This window comes from Canis lupus, chromosome 10 (assembly GCF_011100685.1).
Source record: "Canis lupus familiaris isolate Mischka breed German Shepherd chromosome 10, alternate assembly UU_Cfam_GSD_1.0, whole genome shotgun sequence".
Lineage (NCBI taxonomy): Eukaryota > Metazoa > Chordata > Mammalia > Carnivora > Canidae > Canis > Canis lupus.
In genome coordinates, this window is record NC_049231.1 from 69,467,901 (window position 1) to 69,491,727 (window position 23,827).

Sequence of the window (23,827 nt, forward strand, 5' to 3'; positions counted from 1 at the left end):
CCCACGTCGGGCTCCCTGCATGGAGCCTGCTTCTCCCTCTGCCTGTGTCTCTGCCCTCCCCCGCCCCCGTGTGTGTGTCTATCATGAATAAATAAATAAAGTCTTAAAAATAAAAAAGACGTTCCATCAGTGGGATGTTGGGCGCTCAGGCCATGACCCCGGGGCCGGCTTGTGGCCCACATGGGCTCCCCGCGGGGAGCCTGCTTCTCCTTCTGCCTGCGCCCCTGCCTCTCCCGGTGTCTCTCATGAATCAATAAGTAAAATAGTAAAAGAAAAAAAAAAGGAAAGAAGGTGTTGGAGCAGCGGGGGCGTTGCCGGTGCCGAAGCTGCCCGGCCGCACAGCTCGGGTTCCGCGGCCTCGCGGCCTCTGGGGCGGGCACTGCACGCGCACTCGCTTCATCTTGGTCTTGACGTGGTCCCCAGGGCCTGGCACAGAGGAGAGGCTCAAAATGCCCTCCGACGTGGGAGCGCCCGGAAGTCCCCTCCAACCGGTCGCCTGCCACACTATTCGGTTACTTACATGCTCATTATTTACAGTCATTTCCCGTCTAGAGGGCCCAGGCGGGGAGGCCGGCGGCAGGGACGGGGCATCCGGAGCCCGCAGCAGCGCGTGGGGCCCAGCGCCCTGCTCTGCGAGCTGTGGGTGTGCGCAGCGGCCGCCACCGGCTGAGCCGGCGACAGAAAGGTGCGTGTGAGCAGGCCCTGAATTGTCACGGGATCACGACGCGGTTGTCCTCCTCTGTGAAACTCGGGACCCACTCGGGACCCACTCCGGACACGGCCGTGAGCAGCCGCGCGGCCGGGGCCTGGTCTACACCCGGGCCGGGTCGGGCGGGCAGGTCCAGCCCGTGGGTGTCTGCCCGGAGCACCGATGAGGCCGCCGCGGGGACCGCGTCCGGGACAGAAGCCCTGGCGGCCGAGAGTCCGGCCCACGGGCCGCGGGTCCTGCTGTGTCGGGCCGGTTCCCGAAGGCTCTGCCTGGGGTTCGGGAGGGGCCTTGAAGCCAGGTGAGCCCCAAACGGAGAGGGTGGCCGTGTGACAGCCCCGGGCCGGGGGGCAGGGAAGCGGGAGGAGGGCCGCGCGGGCGCCTCGCCTCCTGGGGCTCCCGGGTCAGCCGGGTCAGGGCGGGGAAGTAAATAGGGCCATGGTGGCGGGACACACGCTGCCCCGAGGCCACGGGGCCCCAGGAAGAGCCGGGAAGAGACGCGGGTCACCGGCGTTTCTACAGAGCGGGGGGCAGGAAAGCATTGTGCTGGGCCCCGATTCTCCCCAAGAGACTGGTCAAGGTCCCAGGAAGTGCTAAACAGGCGCCAGCGGCCACCGGGCCTTCTGATTACCACTCTCCACACTCTCCGTGGGTTGTTGGTCGAGAGAAAGAAAGGTCTTCCTGTCTCTTAAAAATTCTAGAAGAAACATTTTCTTTTTTAGATTTTATGATTTATTTGGTGGGGGGGAGAGAGCGTGCGCAGCAGAGGGGCGAGGGGTAGAGGGCGAAGCAGACCCCTGGCTGCGCAGGGGGCCCCACACAGGGTTCCATCCTGGGGCTTTGGGACCATGACCCAAGCTGAAGGCAGACGCCCAACCCCTGAGGCCCCCCGGCCCTGGGGATCTGGGTGCTGCAGGGGGTTAAACATCCGACTCTTGGTTCAGGCTCAGGTCACAACCTCAGGCCTCAGGGTTGTGGGATGGAGCCCCTGGCAGGGCTCCGTTCTGATGCAGCCGGCCCTCTGCCCCTCCGCCCCCCACCCCCCACCCCGGCACTCTCACCTTCTCTCTCTCCTAAATAAATCTTTTAAAAATAAAAGCATGGGGCAGCCCGGGGGGCTCAGCGGTTTAGCGCCGCCTTCAGCCCAGGGCCTGATCCTGGAGACCTGGGATTGAGTCCCACGTCGGGCTCCCTGGGTGGAGCCTGCTTCTCCCTCTGCCTGTGTCTCTGCCGCTCTGTGTCTCTCGTGAATAAATAAATAAATAAAATCTTTTAACAACTCTTTAACTGTCCCCGCGGTGACCGCGCCAGCTTGGCCGGGCGCTTGGCCAGCAGGACCTGGGCGGAGCCGGGGCCGCGGAGAACGGCGACTCCGGGTTTCCACGTCTGCAAAAGAGACAATACTCAGGACACGCATGACCTGAAGGACGAGGGTGGTGTCCAGGCCCAGGTGCGGGCCAACCCCACGCCGTCGCCTCCCGCTGCCCCCCCCCCCGCCGGACCCCACGAGCAGGAGGCCCTTCCAGAACCCGCGGGCCTGGCACTGCCGCCGCAGCTCCGGTGCCACTGCCAGGCCTTGTGTCCTCGTCGCTCCAAGCCCACGAGGACGAGCTGCTCCCCTGCTCCCTCCGCCTTTGCTGCGCTAGGCCCTCGTTTTAGGCTTCACCCCAAGCTCTGGGCCCCCCCGAGGGCTCCCCACTGCGTTTCACCCCAGTAGCTGGGGGGCAGGCCCAGAGCTTCCCAAAAGATTGTGCAAGTGCGCCTCTTACCCTACCTTCTCTTTCACTGATGCCATCTACCGCCGGGACGTCCTGATGATGCCCTCTCCCAGCAGCGGAGGCTCCTCTCCCAACTCAAGCCGGCCACCCCGTCTGCACCACTTCCTTCCGCAGCCCCGTGCAGGCTCAAGGACATTTTCAACTACCGTGGCTGTGTCACTCGGTGTTTCTGAACACGTATGTCAGGGGGCTAATCTGGATGGATCTGCATCAAGAAACTCCATTAAGCCAATTTAATTTTTGATCCACTTCCTATGCTATGTATTTCCATTTTATTGTAATTATTTTCCCTAGGATCCAGTCTCTTCTCTATATATTTTATAATGGAGACTTCTTAGTCAATTTTTGGTTAATTTCTAATTTTAGCAACGTAGCTTCTGCTCTCGAGGTCTCCTGGGGCTACTAGACCTACTAGATTCAAATTTCCTGGCTAGAATTTCGATTTAAACTTGACACTTGGGCAGCCCGGGTGGCTCCGCGGTTTAGCGCCGCCTTCGGCCCAGGCCCTGATCCTAGAAACCCAGGATCGAGTCCCCGGTCGGGCTCCCTGCATGGAGCCTGCCTCTCCCTCCGCCTGTGTCTCTGCCTCTTTCTCTCTCTCTCTGTGTCTCATGAATAAATAAATAAAATCTTTAAGAAAAAAATCTTGAAACTGAAACAAAAAATAAATAAATAAAATAAACTTGGTCAAAATTTCATTCTTCCATCAATCTTTAATGATGCGTGGTTTTAACAGATTTGAATTTTACAAGAACTATTTCTACCAGTAATACTCATTATAAACTGAATAGAGGCCAACAGTTTATATTTAATTCTTTGGTTCTTCCAAAACACAGAAAACAGTGATCAATTCTCTGCTGATAACTTAAGGTTTTCTCTGAAGGGTAAGGACAATCTGTGCTTGAGGTCAAGTTCCTGCTAAGACACAGGATGCGCCTGGGGAGATGTACAAATACTAATTTTGCAAAATGTGACTCGGGGAGTTCCGTATCTAGTGATGATCTGGGTCCCCAAACCTCAGGGCTAGAGAAGTGGGCCGTCTTCTGACGAGAATACTTGGACTCTTCCGGGCCTCTGCACCAAGCAGAATTACGGATCTTCTTCTGTGTAAACTGGATGCTCCCCGACCCTCTAGACCTTGCTACCCCAAGGAGAGGTGAACTCAAAGAAGAACTCTTACGATGGAAGGAAAAAGATCTTTGTCTCCCAGTCCAGACGAACAAGCCTAAATCATCTGCTCACGGCTTTTCTCTGGGTCTCACTCTGGTTCCTCCCACTGGCTCTCAATTAGGGGCTGATATTCGGGCACCCCCCTCCGTGGCTGGGCTCTTACTAACCAGTCTCGGGGCTGGCCTGGCAAAAATGAGCCACACCGGGGCGAATGCGAACGACAGCGTCCTGTGGGAACTGGAGCTTCTGACTTGGGCTCTCCCTCCCAGGAAGGCAGGGCTGAGTCCATCCACATTTGCAGAAGGCCCTGATTACCCCCAGAGCAGTCCAAGTCACAGGCAAGGACGATTGTCCTCTTGGTCCACGGTAACTTGAAACAGCAGCAGCACAGGAACTTTGCATCGTAGGACGAGCTGGAGCGTATCGTTAGACATACACGAACCAGATCTCGGTGAATCTTCAGAGAAAGGAGGCAACTTTGGTTTTACTCATGTGAGTCACACCAGAACTCTCGGAATCCCTGGATCTTCCACTGCCAATTTCAACTCAGACCTGAACTCAGCCCTTCACCAATTCTCCCCAAATGATGGATGTCAAACTCATTAAAGCTCAAATATTATGGTTATTTTTGTCAAATTTGGGGAGGAAATAAGCAGGCAGTTTCTCTCCCACACTATGGGATTTTAAGATTCTTAGGAATTATTCATTCCTCCCCAATTCCTCTCTTTGCGTGTATGTGTGTACTTTATGTACTTCCAAGTTTTAATTCCAGTATCATTAACGTACAATGTTATATTAGTCTCAGGTGTACAATAGAGGGTTCGGTAATTCTAAACATGACCTAGGGCTCCTCAAGGTAAGTGTCCTCCTAATCCCCTTCACCTAGCTCACCCACGCCACCCCCCCCTTCCCTCTGGTAACCTCCACTTAATTCTCTATAGTTAGGAGTCTGTTGTTTCTGCTTGTTTCCCAGACTTCCCTCTAATTTGTTATGTTAATGCTGGTCTCTCTTAAGGGCTTTTTTGGTTTGTTTTGAAAGACTGAATATTACCCAGGTCATATTCAGGTAACGTATTTTAGGGGCTCACGGTAAAGTTTACAATAGCAGAGAGCTCTGTGGTTTTCTTGGCTCAGTCCTTATGGCCCCGCTGTCTTTATTATTTCATTTATGTCTCCAGGTAACATCTAGAATGGAAAGTAGGTCTCAGGTAGTAGCAATGCTGGCATTGGAAACCAACCAACCAACCAACCTTGAAACTTAAAAACGCAAAACTAGGTGTGGCACTGTAAAAGGTACTTATGGAGGCCTTCAATCCTAGGAAGATCTGACTGAAGAAATAATACAAAATATAGATCATTTGCTTTTATTAGGTTCATTTTAATAAAGTGTATAAGAGTTTGCAACTCAAAACAATTATTCAGAAAAACTATCAGATACATGAGATAGATCACACGACGAGTGCAATAACAGAAATCCAGAAGTCTGCGAATAGGAGGTATTGCAAAAACTGTGAAGATTGACTTTACGAATGTCTTTCTCCCTTCCTTTCCATGTCCACAGCCCATGGGATTACATGCACATACTGTTTTCTGCGGTCTGTTGACCTCAGGGTTCCTTGTAGCTGGGTCAACTCCCTCGTTCAGTGAACTCAAAATGTCTTGCCAGCAGAGGAGTTCACCTCTCGTCCATGGAATGAGCATTGTCCTCGGCCTTTATTTGGTTTCTGCGCCCTAACAAATGACATCAAACACTTTCTCTTTCAAAGGAATGTCTTGCAGGCCTTGTGCTGGTCTGGTCTCTACTGCCAGTCCAACCCCACACATGAGCCAGGGGTTCAGGCCAAACCCTACTGAGTTTCATCCTCGTGGATGAGAAGAGCGTACTTAACTGTGGGAACAGGCTAAGGCTATGGCTGACTTTTCCCACCATTACCTAGAACAACTCCAGGTCTCTGAGTTGTTGGCAAATGGGACTGAGTTTACTCAGGCCAACTACCTATTGTCACCACTTGCTATACTTTGGATGCCTTCATAAGGAGGTCTTAACACCATGGCAGAAAGTATGAGGACGGACAGACAGACAGACACACACACACACACGCGCGTGCCTCTCCAATCACAATCCTCAAACAGGAGTCTTCGGTAGACTCAGAGAATACAATGATTTGCCATTTCAGAGTGAAAAGGCTACACTGCCTTCTCTTACTTCCAAAGTCTCACTTTAACTGACATTGTTAGACACCATTTCTGCAAACAAACAAAAACAAAAACAAAACAAAAACACAACGACAAAAACCAGTTCTGCAATTCTCCGCCGAAAGGAATCCCACAGACCCCTTTAATACGTATACGCGGTCCCATCACAATGCAATGCACATTTCAGGAACACAACATTGTATTATAAACGCACAACAGCGTCACCCACGTTGAGACCGCTGGGAAGGTGCTCGGGCTAAATGTCTCACAGAATCACTGAGTTCTGGGAATACTGGAGTAGGCCCCAGTGTGCTGGGTAGCAATCGGCCGTCTTTGCAAGCCCTTCTGGAGCCCCTTCACACCTGAACTTTCCCCTGCACTCGGGGCGCACCGAGCCCGTGTCAGGTCACGGTGGAGAGATGCCTTTGGGCTGTGTCTCCGGAGTAAGGCTGGACCCCTGCCAACCTCGCTTCGTCTGCTCTTCTAGTCCGTAAGGAGCGGGAAGGTGAGCCATTCAGCTTACTTGGAGTTCCTCCAGGGTGGTGAGATTATCACGGGTCAGGCTGGAACTTAGGAAGAAACTGTTTACAGTAACAAAGGCACATAGAAATTACCATGATCATCCAGTCATGCCTCTCATTCATCCTCTTGGTGGTGTGGCCATAGTGGGGGAATGTTAGTGGGGAAACCAAGTGGGAACGGGAACAAGAGGAGCCAGGAAGGCCTGCAGGAGCAGAGAAGCCGCAGGGGAGAGCTGCGTCGGCAACGTTTTAGGGACGGGACGTTGGATACCACAAGGGAGGCCTGTTGGCTAATAAAGGTCAAGGTTCAAATGAGGCAGGTAGGACTGGAAGTCGGAGAGCAAGGTGACCCCTGGGGAATCAAGACATAGCCAGGGTGGATTCTCACATCTAAGCTGAGGCAGCTAGGTATTTTCAGCAACCTGGAAAACTTATTTTATAGCAAAAGAGCATAGAAACAATTCCCAACCAGATACTACTTTATTTTATTTTATTTTATTTTATTTTCAAGCATCTTGAAGTCTTCAAGTGAACGTCACAAGTTTGCAAGTGTTGATGGTTTAAAAAAAACAACAAGAAACAAAAACTACAAGGAGGAGTTGACAAAGGCATTGAAAAATGAGGAATTTAAATTACATGATTCCATTTAAAATCTTCACGTTTACTCCATGAGGCAGGATTGGAGGATTAGAACCCCGGGGGTGACTATGGGCATTTACAAAAGTGCTTCTACCTCCTTAGAAGCTGCGGTCTTCCCAGCAGCTCTCCTACGTCCCTTTTATCAAAATAATCCAAGTTCCAGATTTCTCAGATAAAAATGCATCTATGTGACCAGCAGCCATTCCAGAGTTGACTGGCATGTATTCTTGAAATTCAATTCCACAGACACAGCATGGAATAACATTTTTCTTTATTCACCCGAGCGACTCCATTTTAAGTTGTATCCTTCCTGCTAGAGAATGGGTTGGAGCTCACCCTTCTCCAGTTTCCTATAAAATTTCCTATGTGGGAAAATGAATACAAATCATACGATCCATGTTCTGATGACCTTTCTTTATAGAAGCAAACACAGCATGATTGAATTAATATTGGCAGATCACTCTGGTGATCACATTTAAGTAAAACTGAAAACTGCTACTTTGAGTCAGTGAAATGTCCACCAAACAGTTTAAAACACTGATGTTCATGTATTCTAAATTTACTAAATAAATAATGGGCCAATAAGATGCTGGTATTTTTTCTGGAAGGTTTAAACAAACAAACAAACAAAAGTCGGTTGTCAGATTAAACTGAGACCAAACATGGGGACGTGGACAGGTGCACACCAGTCGACACATAGGAAATTTCCAACTCAATGATAACTGAGCCCAAAATGAAACTGAATTTATGACCTAGATTCCCTTAGGTCCTGCCCAGCTTCTGCTTCTGCCTCGTTTTGTTCCAATTAACAAGGATTGGGAGCCTAACGGGCCGTATGTGAACTCAAGGTAAATATTTTCCACCACACATAATGTAACTTCATTAATTCAATGGTGTCGCTGGTCAATTAACACAGATTCTTTAAAAGAGTTCTTCAGCGCGCGTTGTGCTTCAATGCTTTATGTCTAAATATATTCCGGCTCATTGCACTCCACTGAAATGCAAAGGCACAAGTTCTTGCATCCCCATCAGATGTGTAGAGCAAATAACACAGAAAACTAAGAGGTGTAGCATTTTGTTGACTATATATCCTCTTTTTCTCTTTAATGTTAACCTGTTGCGGTATAGTTGTTGGAAACATGCATTTGCTAATTTAAAGCACCCTGAGCACCCCTAAATCCCTTAACACTAAATTTTCTAGAATTCCAGATTCAGGATGGCCTCTGGCAAGAATATTTTATCTTTAAATGATGCTTTTACCCTATATGATCCAAAGATCGATGCAGAATTTACTAGTTATTAGCTAATACGTAAGGTAGTATAGTCAAAAATTTTTCATGCTTCACTCAGCCCACGCGTGACAAATGATTCAACTCTGTGATTAAAATCACCATGATTTTACTGATTTTACCTGGAGAGCTAAAATGGATACTTGATTAGGAAGAAGCAATTAAATAGCCAAAGGAAGGACCTTTTGCAGGCTGTTACAGAGGCAATCCTGAATTTTTGGAAGAGTGAGTGAGAATGGCCTTCCCCTTGAAGAGTTCCTGACTTGGGGTAAGAACTCTCCCCCAATGCTCCTATCCTCTCAGCGCCTGCCTTGGGGGGCTTTACTTGATAACGACCAAGGTTAGAGTGTGGGGTGCAAAGTTCCATATGCATGAGCCCAGACTATTTATCCAACTGGAGAGATGATTTTTGCATCCACTGTTACACAAAATAACTAGAAATAATCACCGGGAGAAAAGCAACCTCTGCGAAGGAACATTTAACATTCCCCAGAGGGAAAGAGTGTCGTGGTCGGAACCTCACTTGGAAGACCATTGCTGAGAGCCCTGATCCAGTGCCGATTATTTAAGTTTATCTTTTAACCTGGACATTTGAAATAGGTGGAGGCCGAACTAGAAAAAGTCTTGTGAAGTTGCTGTTCATGTCCTACCCCTAAGATGCCACCGATTGAAAGAGTATGACCCCTCATCAACTGCGATCAAGTCTGGCATTCTGGCTTGATTCTTGGACGAATTTCCAATTCTTGAATCCTTAACCTGGTTGGGTGAGCAACTCTCCCGACTCCTGCAGCGACTGGAGACATCGCTGACGTCAACGACAAGTCACCGGGAGCTTTCAGGCTGAAACATGGTGCAGCAGCTCCTCCCACGAGGTTGAACTTCGTCAGCAGAGATGTTCCCGTGGAGACACCGAAGTCTCACCTTAAGGCACTAATAACAAAGGCCGCGGAAGCAGCCGGGCGGCCAGATCTTGCCCGGAATAGAAGACCTTGCAAACACACAAGTCAGTCGCCCACCTGGCCTACCTGGACGTCTCCAGAGGATGGGGGATCAGAACGTTTGCAGGGATCGCGGACTCGGCTCCTTACTCTTCTCCCAACTGATTTATGGGTCTCAGATTTTTCCTCAAGGGGCGGCGGAGAAAGGGGGCAAGGAATGGGCAAGCACCCACAAGCCGATCTCATCTGGAGCCGAGTCTCGAGCCGCATCCCACGGTGGCAGGTGGCAGGTGGCAGGTGGCGTGCTCAGGCCTGAGGGTCTAGGTACGTTATCGCTGAGACCACGTGCCCAGGGGTTAGAGCCGCCACAAGGTGCTCTTTTCTAATGTTCTGAGGGAAAGAGCATAATTAATTTTTAAGACCGTGCAAAGGGAATTTGTTAATAGCAAATTTTGGAGGAAATAAAAGAATCTCCGAAACCTCAGTTTCGGCAGAATTTTCCCACACCTTCCAACGAATTCGATCTCGCCACAAGACGCGACTAAGTAAAAACAGGAGCTGCGACAGGCCAGGAGCCTGATGCCAGGAAATGAGGGGCCGTGGAGGTAGGCGGAGGGAGGCCGGCTGGACCCGGGGAAATGCTCTCTGGCACACGCGTGCACGTGCACACGCACCTGTGCACTCACAGGGATTTAACAAGCACGGGCGTGCGAAGGCTCAGCACTGGCACACTTCGACAGAAGGAAAGGATCTGACTCCCGTTACACACCCGCACTCACTCACGTGTGAGGCCAGCCTGGCTCGCAGGGCCACGCGCTCCCCGGGCTCCCGGTGGGGCTGCTGGTTTTACAGGAACGACTGGTGTGGGCAGGACCCGCGGCCCTGGGCTTGCACAGGCCCCTTGCACCTCCTCGGGCCACGTCCCCTTCACCAAGCATCACACCGGGTCCCCAAGGGTGGACCTTGAGTCCTTGGGCCACAGTCACCGGGGACCCGCAGGACCAGAACCTGGGGGAGCCTGGCCCCTTTGGGGTTGGGGGGGACGCCTTCCCAGACTTCAACAGTTGGGGGGCGGAGAGAGCAGAGTTCTGGGCGCAGGCAGAGGCGAGGTGCCGGGAGGTCCGAAATCTGCATCCACAAGGGAAATGATCATAACTTACGGGGGTTCCACTGAGTGTCACTGTCACTGGGGTCACTGGCCGCGTGGAACTGGAGGCTGCTGGGCCGCCCCACCTCTTCTGGGGGGGGGGGGGAGTCAGCTGTGAGGTCGGGGCTCGGGGACCCCGTCTATTCTGGGGAGGGTCAGCTGTGAGGCCGGGGCTCCCCGCCTGTTCCCGGCTCAGCTGCAAGGTCTGGGCTCGGTGGGGGCCATCTCTTCTGGGGGGTCAGCTGCAAGGGTCGAGGCTCAGGGGACCCCGCGTCTCCTGGGGGTCAGCTGCGAGGTCGGGGCTCGGGGCTCCCCGCATCTTCAGGGGTCAGCTGCGAGGTCGGAGCTCGGGGACCCCGTGTCTTCTGGGGGGTCAGCTGCAAGGTTAGGGCTCCCTGTGTGTTCCGGGGTCAGCTGCGAGGTCGGGGCCGGGGACCCCGTCTATTCTGGGGGGTCAGCTGCGAGGGTCGAGGCTCAGGGGACCCCGCGTCTCCTGGGAGTCAGCTGCAAAGTCGGGGCTCAGGGGGCCCCGTCTCTTCTGGGGGGTCAGCTGTAAGGGTCAGCTGCGAGGCCGGGGCTCGGGGACCCGCGTGTTCCGGGGTCAGCTGCGAGGTCGGGGCTCGGGGGACCCCGTGCCTTCTGGGGGGCCGGCCGCGAGGTCGGGGCTCCGCAGCGCCCTAGGGCCTCTGGCGGCCCGACCTCGCAGGGAAGGGCGCTAGGGCGAAGGGGTCGGCGGGCAGCTCCGCGGTCCTGGCGGGCAGGGCGCCGGCGCTCACGGGGGCCGCGGCCGGGGCGCCGGGCGGAGCCACAATGGTGCAGGCGGCGAGGGGCTGCGCGTCGGGGCCGTAGTGTCGCGAGTACTTGCGCAGCGCCTGCGGGCGGGAGGGCCGGCCGTCGGGGGGGGGCCCCGGCTCCGGGGGGGGCGCGGGGCAGGCGCCGTCGGGGGGCGCGGGGGGCCCGGGCGGCGGGGCGGGGCCGTGGGGGCGCGGCGTCGGTCGTGGCCGGGGCCGGGGCCGCGGGGGCCCCTCGGCCGTGGGGTGGGGGCGGCGGCGGCGCGGGCCTGCGCGGGGGGCTCCGGCTCCTCCAGGCTCTTCTTCTTGCTGAAGGGGGCGCGCAGGAACACGTCGGGCTCCTCGGGCGGGGCCGGGGCCGGGGTCGGGGTCGGGGCCGCGCCCGCCCTGCACACAAACGGGGCCCTGGAGAAAATGTCCAGGCCCGGCGCGGGCGCCCGGCAGCTCCTGAACGGGGCGGTGGCGAACACGTCGGGCTCCGCGCCGCCCGCGGCCGCCGGCTGCTCCAGGCCCGGGAAGGGCGCCCGGCCCACCTGGCCCACCTGGCCCACCTGGACGGCCCGGCCTGCCTGGCCTACTGGGCCTGCCTGGACTGCCCGGCCCACCTGGCCCGCTTGGGCCACCGGACCTACCTGGCCCGACCAGCCCACCTGGCCCGCCTGACCTACCTGGCCCACCTGGCCTACCTGGCCCAACCAGCCCACCTGGCCTACCTGGTCCGCCTGGCCCACCTGGCCTGCCTGGCTTGCGCAGCCTACCTGGCCTACTTGGCCCACCTGGCCCGCTTGGGCCGCCTGGCCTACCTGGCTCACCTGGCCCACCTGGCCCACCCGGCCCGCGCCCAGCTCCCGAGCGAGGGGCCCCACGCCGCCCGGCCTCCCCTGCGGGCCCTTGCAGCCGTCGTCCTCCTCCTCGGACTCCAGGAGCGGCCGGGAGCCACTGCAGTCCAGCACGTCCCCCTCCAGGTCCGTGCCCTCCTCCTCGCTGCTGTGGAACGAACTGTTGCTCGAAGGGCCGTCGCGGGCCAGGGAGTCCGACTCCAGGCTGCGCTGGGCGCCGGGCGCTCCCGAGGCCTCCGGGTGCAGGGGGGCGCCTCTGCCGGCCGCCGGCTCCTTAAAGTGCTCTACGGTTAGGACAGGGCGGGGGTTGGGCTCTCTCTGGAGACCTAGGGAAGCACAAAGGGCAGCATTAAGGCACAGGTCACGTCAGCTCTCCCTGGACACGCAACGGCAACGCGCGGCGGACACATCGGGGGCCAAATAATAAAGGTGGAAATGGAAAAAGGAAAAACGGAAACAAAAAGTCAGGCAAGGAAACGGCACACAAACCGGAACACGAGCAACCACCGCCTCACACTTTGGAACAGGACGCGCACGGTGTGCGGGACAGGAGATGAGGGTGTAGACACACGCACGTCAGCACAAGGACACGATGCCCCGCGCGCCGGCACCGCCACCCGTCTACCTGGCACTGGCTCGCGTGGGCTGCAGGCCCAGTCCCTCGTCTCCACACGCGCCTCGGCACCTCCGGGGTACGCAGAGATGCTCAGGACGCGGACAAATGCGACCGCCCCCGGGGTGGCCTGCCCCCTGCCTGCCCCTGAGGACGCGGCCCAGCCCCGCCGCCCGGGCTGCTCCGGAGGTCAGGCCGCCCCAGCGCTGGCCAAGAGCAGCGAGCGCCCCCCGGGCCCGGACCGAGGGCGCTTCGGGGGCCCTGCCAGCTCCCGTCACGTCCAGCCCCTCCGCTGGAGCGGCCCTGGGGTCCTGCTCGGGTTTGGCTTCGGTTTTCTAAGTTAGCAAACATCTCCTCTGCTTAAGCGCATCTATCATAAGGCTCTTCAAGCAGATGGAGTCACATCCGTGGGTAGTGACGGAAACTTCCGCAAACTCTACTAAGCTCGTCTACTTCTGGCGACACAGAGGGAGCTCGGGGGCCCTGGCTTTTCAAATCAAATAGACAATTACCAGAATGGGAGAGAGCTTACCTTCCAAGAAACATTAGCAGGTTAGAAGTAGGTCATTGGGCACATGTTAGCAAGAGGGCAGGAAAAAGGCATAAGTAACTAGGCAAGAAGAATCCAGAGAAAGGGTGGCTGGGGGTAAAGGCGTCATTTCATCCTGGGGTTCCCAACCCACCAGGCCTTGGTACAATGGTGTGGATTGTGTAGCCGACTTGGAACCTCCGTGCTCAGGTAATCCCATCACTCCCTCCCCATGCTACCCTCTCCCCTTCCGGGCAAGTGGTGAGCTACTAGACACTTCCGCTAACAATCGGCCCCTGCTAAGGTTTCTGCTTGAATTAAAGCACACAGAACACAGCAGAAGCGGCATCAAAATCGGTTTATTGGGAAGCCAGTCACTTAGGAGACATTACTTACATTGTAAAGAGACCTAGAGAGAGGTTGGAACATTTTAGAAGGTAACGTACAAAAATACTATGTTTCACAGAATTCTAGGACTCTTTTTTTTTTTTTAGCAGTGCTTCTTTTTAAACAGCTCTGACCTTAAATATTGTTTGCAGAAACCAGAAAAAAACAACAAAAAAAGGCGAGTGTCCCCCTCATTTTCTAAGAGTTTGAACGCATCCGGTGCATTTCCAGGCAGAGTCTTTAGGCGGAATTCTGTCCTGGCGCCAAACAGCGTCCCGGTGGTGCTTGCAGAGCATGATTTGGAAGAGGAGACTTTTTCCCCTTGCGTTGCAGCTTCAGTGCGTGCTCCCACTCGGCGACGGGGAAGCGGTGGCCAGCGGGGACAGGCAGGAGACGGAACGCGCCCCTGCCGTGTACGTGGAGACACCTGACCTCAGCCTCTCGGGCAACTATGCTGCTGTTAGTCCTGTCACGGTGACTCTTGGGGGACTTCTGAGAGGAAACGCAAATGAGACGGGGGGGGGGGGGGCGGCAAAGGAGCTTCCCAGAATCAGGCCGAGCCAAGGGGTATGAAAGCTCCCCTCCCCCAAGCTCCCTGAACCGCTTTCTAACCCAGCATCCGCTGGACGACACAGTTTTCAGCCAAAACTAAGGCACAGTTTCTCCTCTTCCAAAAACTACCCCAAAAGTTGGCGTTATCAAGCCAGTTCTAGGGGGAAAAAGGTACATTGAGTCAAGCCGATGACCAATCCTGGCATCATCCTAATCGGTACTGAACACTGAGCTCCAGTTCGACTGGAGTGAGCGTTTTTGGGGAAATTTAAATCGAACTCAGACCAGCTCGCGTGCACAGTGCCAACCAGCAGCCACCCGCAGAGCGGGCTGCGTGGGACGCCCGCGATGGCCCGGGCGCTTCGGGAACTGCCGAGTACCACGGAGCGGCGCCCGCATTCAGAGCCGGGCAGGACGGAGGAACGTGCTTAACCTAGGTCTAAATCGCCTAGAAGGTGGGTTCCTGGTCAACTGGACACCCGCCAAATCCGCATATACCCGGACCTTGATGGTAACGGGAGAAGCAAACCTAAGATTTCCAGGACTTTCAAAAATCCCTACGGACGGTCACAGAACCCCTGTGACACCGAGTTTGAAGGGAAAGCTTGCTTCCTGCCCTTCACGACAAGGCCAGACGGTTTCTCTTTCAAGGCATCAATCTGCTGTGTAGGCTCGGACAGCTACCTTGAAAGGATTTTCCTAAGAAGGCCAAGTCTCTTAGCGTCTCCTTCCGTTTTTCGAGAAGACGTAGTGTGCCCACCCCGGAGACCAACCACCCCTCGCCGCTGGCCCGAGCCGGGCCTTCCAGGAGACCGGGTGCCGGTGGGTGTGGGGGAGACCCGGACACCCATACTCCCTGAGCACAAGACAGGGCGGGCGAGAGGAGGGCAGATCCCCAATCCCTGTAAGCAGAAGATGGCCATTACACCTTGTCGGCAGGGAGAGGTCTTTTTGGGGGGATCGGAGTCTGTCCTTGTAGGGAACGTGTACGTTTGCGAGGTGAGCCGCCCTGTGGGAACGGGCTCGCTCTACCGGGAGGAGGTGATGGAGGCCGCCTGGCTACCAGCAAAGGATCTGCACTCGTGTCCCCGCGTGTCGGCCCCATCCCTCTGGGAACCAGCACCGGGCACAGCAGACGCCCCGGGCCACCGCGCTCCGTAAAGCCAGCCGCTTCCTGAGGGGTGGGGGGCTCGGACCCAGGCCCTGGCCTCACGGGCGCACAAGGGTCTTCCTTATCACGAAGCCTAGAGTAGGGCATTTTGTTCTAATCCCCTCAAACTGGGCTAGGTCTCTCTTCATTTTGGTTCAGCTCATTAAATTAAGAAGGCGAGACACACTTTCTCTTGCTCTCATGTTAGGACCATGTGCAAGATTAAGGGTTAAGCACACTTTTTTGAGACTTCGGCTCGGGATAACCCAATTTTAGTCTATTTTGAGGCTCCAAATGCATGCAGGTTTCAGTAAGAGTTCATATCCTTGACAGAGTAGGAAAGAAGTCCCCCAAAGTCTTGGACGCCTCGGGAATTCTCCTAACTGTGCTGAGTGGTTTGGGGTGGGGTTACCCCGGGGGTTTGATCTGATGGACACAGTGAGGGGGTCATCAGAGGGGTTTTTTTTTTTTTTTTAAATTCAGATTCTGAAGACTTAAATTCCAGGCTGGATATTCTTTAGTGCAATGTGTCACGCACGGCCAGAATTTCACTTTCCCCCATACTGTCCCTGAAGTAACAGTTCACGAGCGGTTTCGGAGACACGATCCTTGCCAAAAGCTGAAAACGAAGACTCGGGGGGGCGGAAGGGCCGAGAAACCTCAGACATTTGGCAAATAGAAAGCGAACTGGCCCTTCACGGGAAGGTCAGAAATGCTGCACCAATGAACACCCACCCTCTTGGGGCCAAGTCAGGTTAATGACTTCCATGGCCTTCGGCTTAGATGGTAAAATCAGGGTTTGGTTCTGCCGTGCGCTGTGCGCGGCATTAACGCCCGTGGCTGGGGAGTGGGGATTCGGGGGCGGCCGACGCGGCCGGGGATGCTGTGCCCCTCGGGCCAAGGCAACAATGAAGCGAGGGGGGTTCGGGGAGCACAGAACTGCTGTCGCCAACATCGAATGTCTAATTAACCTGGCCCCGGGAAACCAGAGATCAAATCAGAGCAGGGAGCTGCCAATCCGTGCTCCGTTTTCGAACCCGAGCCTGGTCGCGGGGAATGCGGGCTCCCGGGGGTGCTCTCCCTGCCTGCCAGGGGAAGCCGGGTGGCCTCGGTACCCGTCCTCAGCACGCGGCCGCCCCCCTTGTGCCCAGGTGCTGACTGTCACCCAACAACCGGGTTAAGTCCCTTTGGCCACGGTGGGTTTTCAGAGCAGGAAAGCGGCAGCTGTTCAAAGTTACTTACACCTGTGAACATCAGGCTCCCGGGTGAACAGAGAAGTCTTTATTCCCCTGTATGTTTACATAATAAACTGTTTACAGACTTTTTTTTTTAAATACAATACTTGCGCAGCAATGTTTAAGTTCCGTATTTTTACTGCGTAGGGTAGCTTCACGGACCTCTGTCTGCTCTGTCCTCTTGGGGAGGACCTGATAGAGACCTGCGGTAAATACACATCCATGTGCCAGGGGCAGGGCAGGGCAGGGCAGAGGAGGGTAATAACTCCCGGGAGAAAGGCTGAAGTCAGGACGCCACATCAAAGTGGGAACCAAGAAAGTGTCTTCCCTTTGGGCAACTACGGGACTACGGGCCGTTTGGTAACTTGGAGTCAGTCAGCGTTACCCGAAGCACCTCCCTCCTCCACCTCCTCCACCTCCTCCACCTCCTCCACGGGCAGTGAAAGGAAACCCAGGATAAACAAAGTAGTGTCTCCTTACAGATGATTTAAATGGAGGCCATCTGGGATTCATTTCGACTCAAGAAACCCAAGTACATCCAACTGCAGCGACAGGGCGAGCGTGGAAAATGAAAAGACTAACTTCGTGTGGGTAAGATTATAGTCTCTAGAGAGGAATAAAAGACAGCTTGGTATTATCTGGAGTGTTTCAGGAAAGATCTCATTCTCTGCATCCCTCTGATAGCTCTTCTGCTCTGCCTGGCAGCCTCTAATTTGCTTCTTAGGACTTTGGGCGAGCCTGTCATTTTTGTCCCCAAACTCTTTAAGTTAGTGGCTACATGATCCTGGTAATCTTACAGCCAGAGAAAGTTAGACTCCTGGAAACTTAGACAAACATCATCATGGGAGACTTTACTTTGGCCCAAGGTTATCTACAGTGTGCATTTCTTCAGCCGAACTCAGATCCCTCCACACTTCTGCGCGGAGGTCAACCCCAAAGGTCCTCTCCTTCGTCTAAGATTGCTGCTGAAGGCAGACTGTTCCTGACCTGGGGAAAACTGTGTTAGTTCGAATCAGAATGATCAATTACCTGCCAGGAGAGCAGGGGGAAAAGAAGTACGATAAACAAAACTAAAATTTCATCTTGAGAAAAACAGGTTCTTTTCTTGAGTTTGTTCCCTTGTAATTATTAGCGGCCCAAGTTCTATAATTCTAATTCGGGAAGAACCAAGCCCAATATCAAATGACACGGAACAGAGTGACAACCTCCCTCAGAGGTTATTTTAAAATCCGCACCTTTCCATTTTCTAAACTACTAAAGACAGGTGCAATTATGGAAGTTCCCTTATTCAGAATATTGAGGAAATTAAGACTGATTGTTGTCGCTTTCCATCATAAAAGGTCATCTCTGGGAATTTTCGTTGGTTATTCCTTTCACTGTCTTTAATAGTAACCATGCTTCATTGGGGGGGAGGGGGTGGTTTTGCTTTTTGGAAACAGCTAAATGTGACTCAGAACCAGGAGTCATGGAAAAGACCAGGAAAGAGAACATACTTCCAGATGTTGAAAGCAATGCTAATTAGATAAGAATTCAACGGATTTTCTTATACCCTGATTACCTTCCTTGATGGTTTCTAAGGAGGGTAGTTTCAAAAATAAAGTGAATGAAGGCAGCATCGCTAAAGTATTAGCCTCCCAAGTAAAACCAGATGCCTTCGGAGGGAACAACACGCAATGAGCGGTCGCAATTCTGATATGTCTGCTGAAGAACCCATTGATTATGATCAGAGTTAGAGGTGTCCATTTAAACCTTATCTCTTCTTAGCCTGCGGTTTTTAAAAATACTGGGACTTAGATTTGGTGATCTAGTTATTTCAATGCTGTAAAGGAGAAAAAAAAATTTGCGATGTGTTCCGGTGCAGTTACTACTTGTGCACAGTTGGGACTAAAGCAAATTAGAAACATATGCTTTTAGTGTCTGCTCATTTTTAAGTGCCAGATCACTGATTATATTTTAGAAGAACTGAAGGTGTCTGATACTTTTTTGTTGGAATAGGCAGGTACATGTAATAGTTTCTCTAAAAGAGTCTATGTCCCAAACTCACCGATAATGTAGGCTTCTGCTGCGATAACCAAGGAAGGGCAACCAAAGCCAGTGAAGGGCCGTTATGATTCTCTAAGATGTAAATACTGCTACAGTAACAGGAAGAACTAGAGAAGATAACTGAAGAACATCAGGATTATACGAATCCTTCACAGTCCTTCCAAAGCATAATAATACGTATGCGGAACTCTAGAATCCCGTAAGCCTGAAGACCATCTAGTCCAGACTCATCTTTGCATACATAAGGAGCAACAGCGTTTGGAAGCGAAGCGCCCGCTGAAGCCCACTTGGCCGGTGACTGGCAAACGTCAGGGAGAGACCCCAGGCGGACTGTCCTGCCCAGGCCTCTTCTCCCACGGCCCGGCTCGGGTCCCACACCCGTGAAACGAAGTGGATGGACCAGAGACTGGTCTCTCTGACCCCGCTTGTGGCTCCGTGTAGAGTTCCGTGGGTCTACCAGTTATCAGACACTGTAGTCTAGTCTCCTATCAGATAAACCCTTTTAGCTCAAGGATGAAGCTCTACACTAAGGGAGGTGCCATTTACTGAGTCACTCACATGGGTTCCTTAAAAGAAAAAAAAAAAAAAAGTTCTCCCCTTTGAGGTCCTATCCCTAAAGGACAAACCCAAGATGATTTCACGCCGTTATCTCCCTCGGGCTTCCTCCATCCAGTCTCTGGCTTCCAGTCTGTTCATTCTCATTAACAGTCTCCATTAAGCTTTATTGAGCCAGACGACTAGGGAATACATCTCAATGTGATTATGGGTAATACACGAAAGGAACAAGTTAGAGATACTGAATTTCTACACTGTACTCTTCACGGTTTCAATTAAATTGAGAAACTAGATATTTCATTATATTTCTGACATGTATACGTATGGAAAAAAAATAAAATTGGAAAACATAGGCATAAAACATTGTTCTTATTTAAAAATAAACATTTCCTTCATTAGTTTATACATTCTTTATCTATGTCCAGGAATAAAGAAGAATACAGTTTTGATTTTCAGGAACATCCCTGTCCATAGAGGGGCCAGCCGAGTCCCACTGTCACTGCCATCCAATCATGGAGAGCTCTTCAAGGACATCTTTTTTTTTTATCTTCAGCAGGAAGGTTGTGCCTCCCTCAATTTTGGAAATGATCCATTATCCTAATAGAGGGCTTTACTTAGCTCATCTAGTTTCAGCCGGCACAGGAAGTATTTAAAGTCAGAAGGAAGACTGAAAGACTCAGACTTTTCCTCCGATGCCTTTCAAAGGCTGCTCTCACATTTCTGGGGTCAAAGCTTGACCTCCAACGTGCAGTGCTTTGCAGGCTGTTGTTGCTGCTCAACTTTTTTTTTTTTTCCCCCCTTAAAGTGCAAATGTGAGGAAGAAGAAACAAAAGTACTAGATAGAGAAACAAGCAAATGAGCTTGGAATTTTATTTGTACAAATCTGATCAACTAAGAGTTTCCCCTTCTGATCATGGAAAATGGCACTCAAGGAAGAGAACCACAACGGGTTTCTCTGTGCCCACCTCTTTCCAAAAGGGCAATTCTATAAAATTGCTCTCTGTGTAAGGAAAAGAAAAATACACTTCAACGAGTAAGGACATATACAGAGGGTGACCATGAGGCATGTTGTCATGTCAGTGCAGGGTCCTTTATTTATTTTATGAACAATATTCTAAGGTTAGTGAGGAACTACGCTTTGTTTTGTCTTGTTTTTAATCTAGGAAACCAAGGAAAACCAACTGAACATATTTCATTGGCTGCATCCTTCGATTCAAACATCAGAGAGAAAAGAAAGGTAAGTAGCCAGAATCAAATTGTGCCTAGCTTGTCAGCACACTTATTTCTGATTATCTGAAAATAAACGACATGCTTATTCTACAAAGACAGAGGACCTGCTGAAAGCTTATAGCAACACACAAGTCTACTCGAAATGATTCCATATGTTATACTGTAGGATTGCTGTATAGTTATACAAGGGAGTGAGATCAAAACCCTGTACAGACACCTGATATCAGACTTGAAACGCCAAGTGGAAACAGAGCTATTCAGCGTCTTCATTTATACACAATTTACAATATTTGATTCAAAATAAAAATCACAAGAAAAATACATCTGTTTCTGCTACAATTCCTTCCCCTCCCCCATCCACCCCCCAGTGAAAAGTCTTCTAATAAAAGGTATCATGTTACCACCATTGTCTTGTTTTGGTCTAATTCTGAGATCCCGGCTTGGGACAGTTAACATGGAAAGGAATGGCAATACTTGGGTTTTAAATAATGTACACATTTTATCCAAGGATCTCAAGTACTTGCAGTCACGTCTCCAGATCTGAGAAATCACGGTTCAATGGAAGCCAGAATGCTGGATGAATGCTGGGCAGGTTGCATGGGGTGGAAAATCCCTTGGCTAAGTCTATGATCAAACAAGGTCAAGGCTGGTTGGCTAGAGCTGGGCTCAATTTCTCTTTTCAAACACATCCCATCCGTCCGTCAGTTTTACCCTCTCTTAAATCACACACCCATCTCCAGGCTACTGCCCAGAGTCAAGACCAACTGAAGAAGCCATGTCCTCATGATAATGCAGCAGCGTAAAAAGCAAAAACAGAGAAACACATTCATCAGCATCTGGCCAAAGGAGACAGGGGTTGGGAGGACTGGTTTGGGAGGCCATTCCTAGCAAGAATGAGACAAAGGTGTCAATTCACTAGTTTCAGTTACAGTTAAGCTTTGGGTGGAGTTGATTCCAGCAGAGGTGAAGCTCATGGCATCTAGCGCTTGATTTAAGATTATGCTATTGAAGAAGGGTAATGAGAAAACACAGCAAACTAACAGGGAGGAACTGGCCAAGGAATATGTGGAGGGCCAAAGTGATTTTCTTTCCTTATCGTTTCTACAGGAGAAGGCAAGGGGTAGGAGACAAGGGCTAGAGGGCCCCTTATTAGCAGATTTTTTTTAAAAAATCATTTTTCTTATAACTCCGTAATGAAAATGTATATTACGGTGTGAAGGTTACAGAACTGCATCTGCTACTGGGTCACGGCTACAGGTCTATGAGCTGATCCACCAGCAGTAAAGACCTGGCTAGGTTGGGAAGACTGGACTCAGAGCTCCCACTGCTGTTTCTAGAGTGCCCACCTGGAAGTGGAGAGATAGGAATTCAGTACAAAACACAGAGGGTTAAGGTTTAGATGTGCAGAGCAAGCAAAGGAGAAAAAACAAAAACAAAACCAAACCCTAGAGAAGCAACAATTTACATTTGCAAACTCTTATGTGTTGATTTTTAAACACACAGGTCAGCTTTCCGCCACCTCCCACCACGGCTTCAGGCACACACCCTGGAGGCCAAATACCCTGCAGAGAGGATGCTATTTTCCCATGAACATGTACTTCGCCTGAGAACTGCTGGCTGTACCCTAACTTCCTGATAACATCGAATCACCTCCCTAGTAAGGCAAACGTCAACATTTTTTGCTTTGGGGAGAAATTAGGTATTAAGACCACTGGCAATAGGAACGTGCTTTGGGAAATATATGGATGGTCCCACGGCAATTCGGTGCCTCAGGGCACGTGCAAACGGCTTTAATCCATCAAAGAGGAAAAAGGATGCTTCGCCAATGTCCAAAAGATGCAAATGGTATCAAAGCACCATATTTAATCTCTTTGGTAAGAATGTTTATTGTGGATTATTCGACTCATGCTAAAAAAACGTTCAGAGCCTTTTTTTTTCTTTTTTAAATATGTGCGTTCTGGTTTCCACTGACTAAAGGTCATTTTAGTTTTGGCTTGATACCTTGTAAAACCCAGGTTTTAGTCAAAGTATTAAATGTTTTTCTTGGGGCAGCCCGGGTGGCTCAGCAGTTTAGCGCCGCCTTCAGCCCAGGGCGTGACCCCGGCGTCCCGGGATCGAGTCCCATGTCGGGCTCCCCGCAGGGAGCCTGCTTCTCCCTCTGCCTGTGTCTCTGCCTCTCTCTCTCTGTATATTTCATGAATAAATGGATACAATCTTTTAAGTAAATGCTTTTTAAATAAATAAATGCTTTTCTTTTCTCTGAATAAACCGCACAGCCCCGCTTTGAGATCACTGCATCTTGGTCTGTACCTGTGTCTCCACCTTACCCTGGCTCAGCCCCAGGGACGGTCATTATCCCCAGTTTCCCTCGTTAGGTGTGGATGCGGTTTCCCCTCTGATAGATTAGGTACATTACTATTTTGTAGAGAGCTGTGATGTCAAGCTCTTCTCTGTTCCCCATCCTCTCTTTCTTACCTTGTGGGTTTTTGGTTATCAATACAGGAATAGGGTCAAACTCATCTTCAGCCACCTTGTCCGAGCCCTCAGGGACATCAAAACCTGAGATGAGATTACTATCTTCTGCAGCTTAATACAGAATGCAAGTACACAAGCAGAAACAACAGAGGTAGAGATTAGCAAACGAGAGAACACGTAAGAGGCACAAAGTTCCCAACTATACAATCACGGTTGTTTTTTGAAGGTGACAACGCTTAGTCTCATGAGTTGAAATAAAAGCAGCAAAACTGGAAATAGGGAGACAGAAAAAAGATGGTTTGGAGACTTCCATAAATGATTAGGGGGAAGGGTCAGAGGACGCGTTCTCTCTGGCCACTGTAAGACCAAGGTGGCTCTTCAATGCCCATAATTCACAAAGGCATGGGAATTAGTCATTGATCTTCCTTACTGAGCAAACGGAGGCCTAACAGACAAAACTCGAGAACCTCAAAGCCAGGGGCAGGGGCTTCTTTAAAAAGTAACTACTATCGACACTGAATGTTAGTTAATTGGATTTAATTTTTCTTTTTTAAAAAAAGATGCAACTGCTATATACAAGGCAAACAAAATACTTCTGGAAAGGACTCGCTGCCCTGTGGCTGGGGGAAAACGACTTTTCATCCACTCTGATGCCTCGGGGAATGTTGGGGCCCAAGATCACATGCACTGAGATTTCAAGCAGAAGCATGTTAGAGCTTTCTCCACAATTCTGATTAAGACTCTCCTGCCACAAAGTGCTCGCTGAGCACCTATTTTGCAAGTGATGCTTCTCTGTGATTACATATTGCTGCGGACACACTCCTGCCAGGCATACCTGGTCAAACACGTACTCTATAAAAACATGATCATTTTAATGCTGTCGAGGGTAAAAACGAAAGCTCCACTGTTACCCCTGCAAACCCTAAGCTAATTATTTTTAGACATCTCGGGGAAGCTCCCTTCTTGAATTTCTTTCAGAATAAACTCAACATTGTTCTTTTTCTATATTCTTGCCCCTTCCACAAAACCAATTTCGCTGCCCAA

At 51.5% G+C, this 23,827-nt stretch overlaps 1 protein-coding gene and 1 long non-coding RNA gene across 16 annotated transcripts in view; both read right to left on the reverse strand.

Annotated features, from left to right (window-relative positions):
- Positions 1–1,868: 1,868 nt before the first annotated feature.
- On the reverse strand, positions 1,869–11,127 carry LOC119873708. The gene is made up of 3 exons (XR_005366223.1): positions 3,822–11,127; positions 2,481–2,689; positions 1,869–2,092 (listed from the first exon to the last, which is right to left on the reverse strand). It is a non-coding gene; the product is annotated as an uncharacterized LOC119873708 (long non-coding RNA).
- A 2,368-nt stretch (positions 11,128–13,495) lies between these two features.
- AAK1 (AP2 associated kinase 1) overlaps positions 13,496–23,827 on the reverse strand; it is a 156,429-nt gene continuing 146,097 nt past the window's right edge. For 6 of the 15 annotated variants that reach the window (XM_038551505.1, XM_038551502.1, XM_038551503.1 and 3 more), the window contains 2 exons: positions 22,784–22,894; positions 19,225–21,654 (listed from right to left, as the gene is read on the reverse strand). In XM_038551505.1, coding sequence (XP_038407433.1) covers positions 21,560–21,654; positions 22,784–22,894 — 206 coding nt within the window. In that variant the 3' untranslated portion in view covers positions 19,225–21,559. Of the gene's footprint in view, positions 18,631–19,224; positions 21,655–22,783; positions 22,895–23,827 lie in introns of those variants that run through there. The other 9 variants (XM_038551504.1, XM_038551501.1, XM_038551512.1 and 6 more) reach the window with 7 other exon arrangements.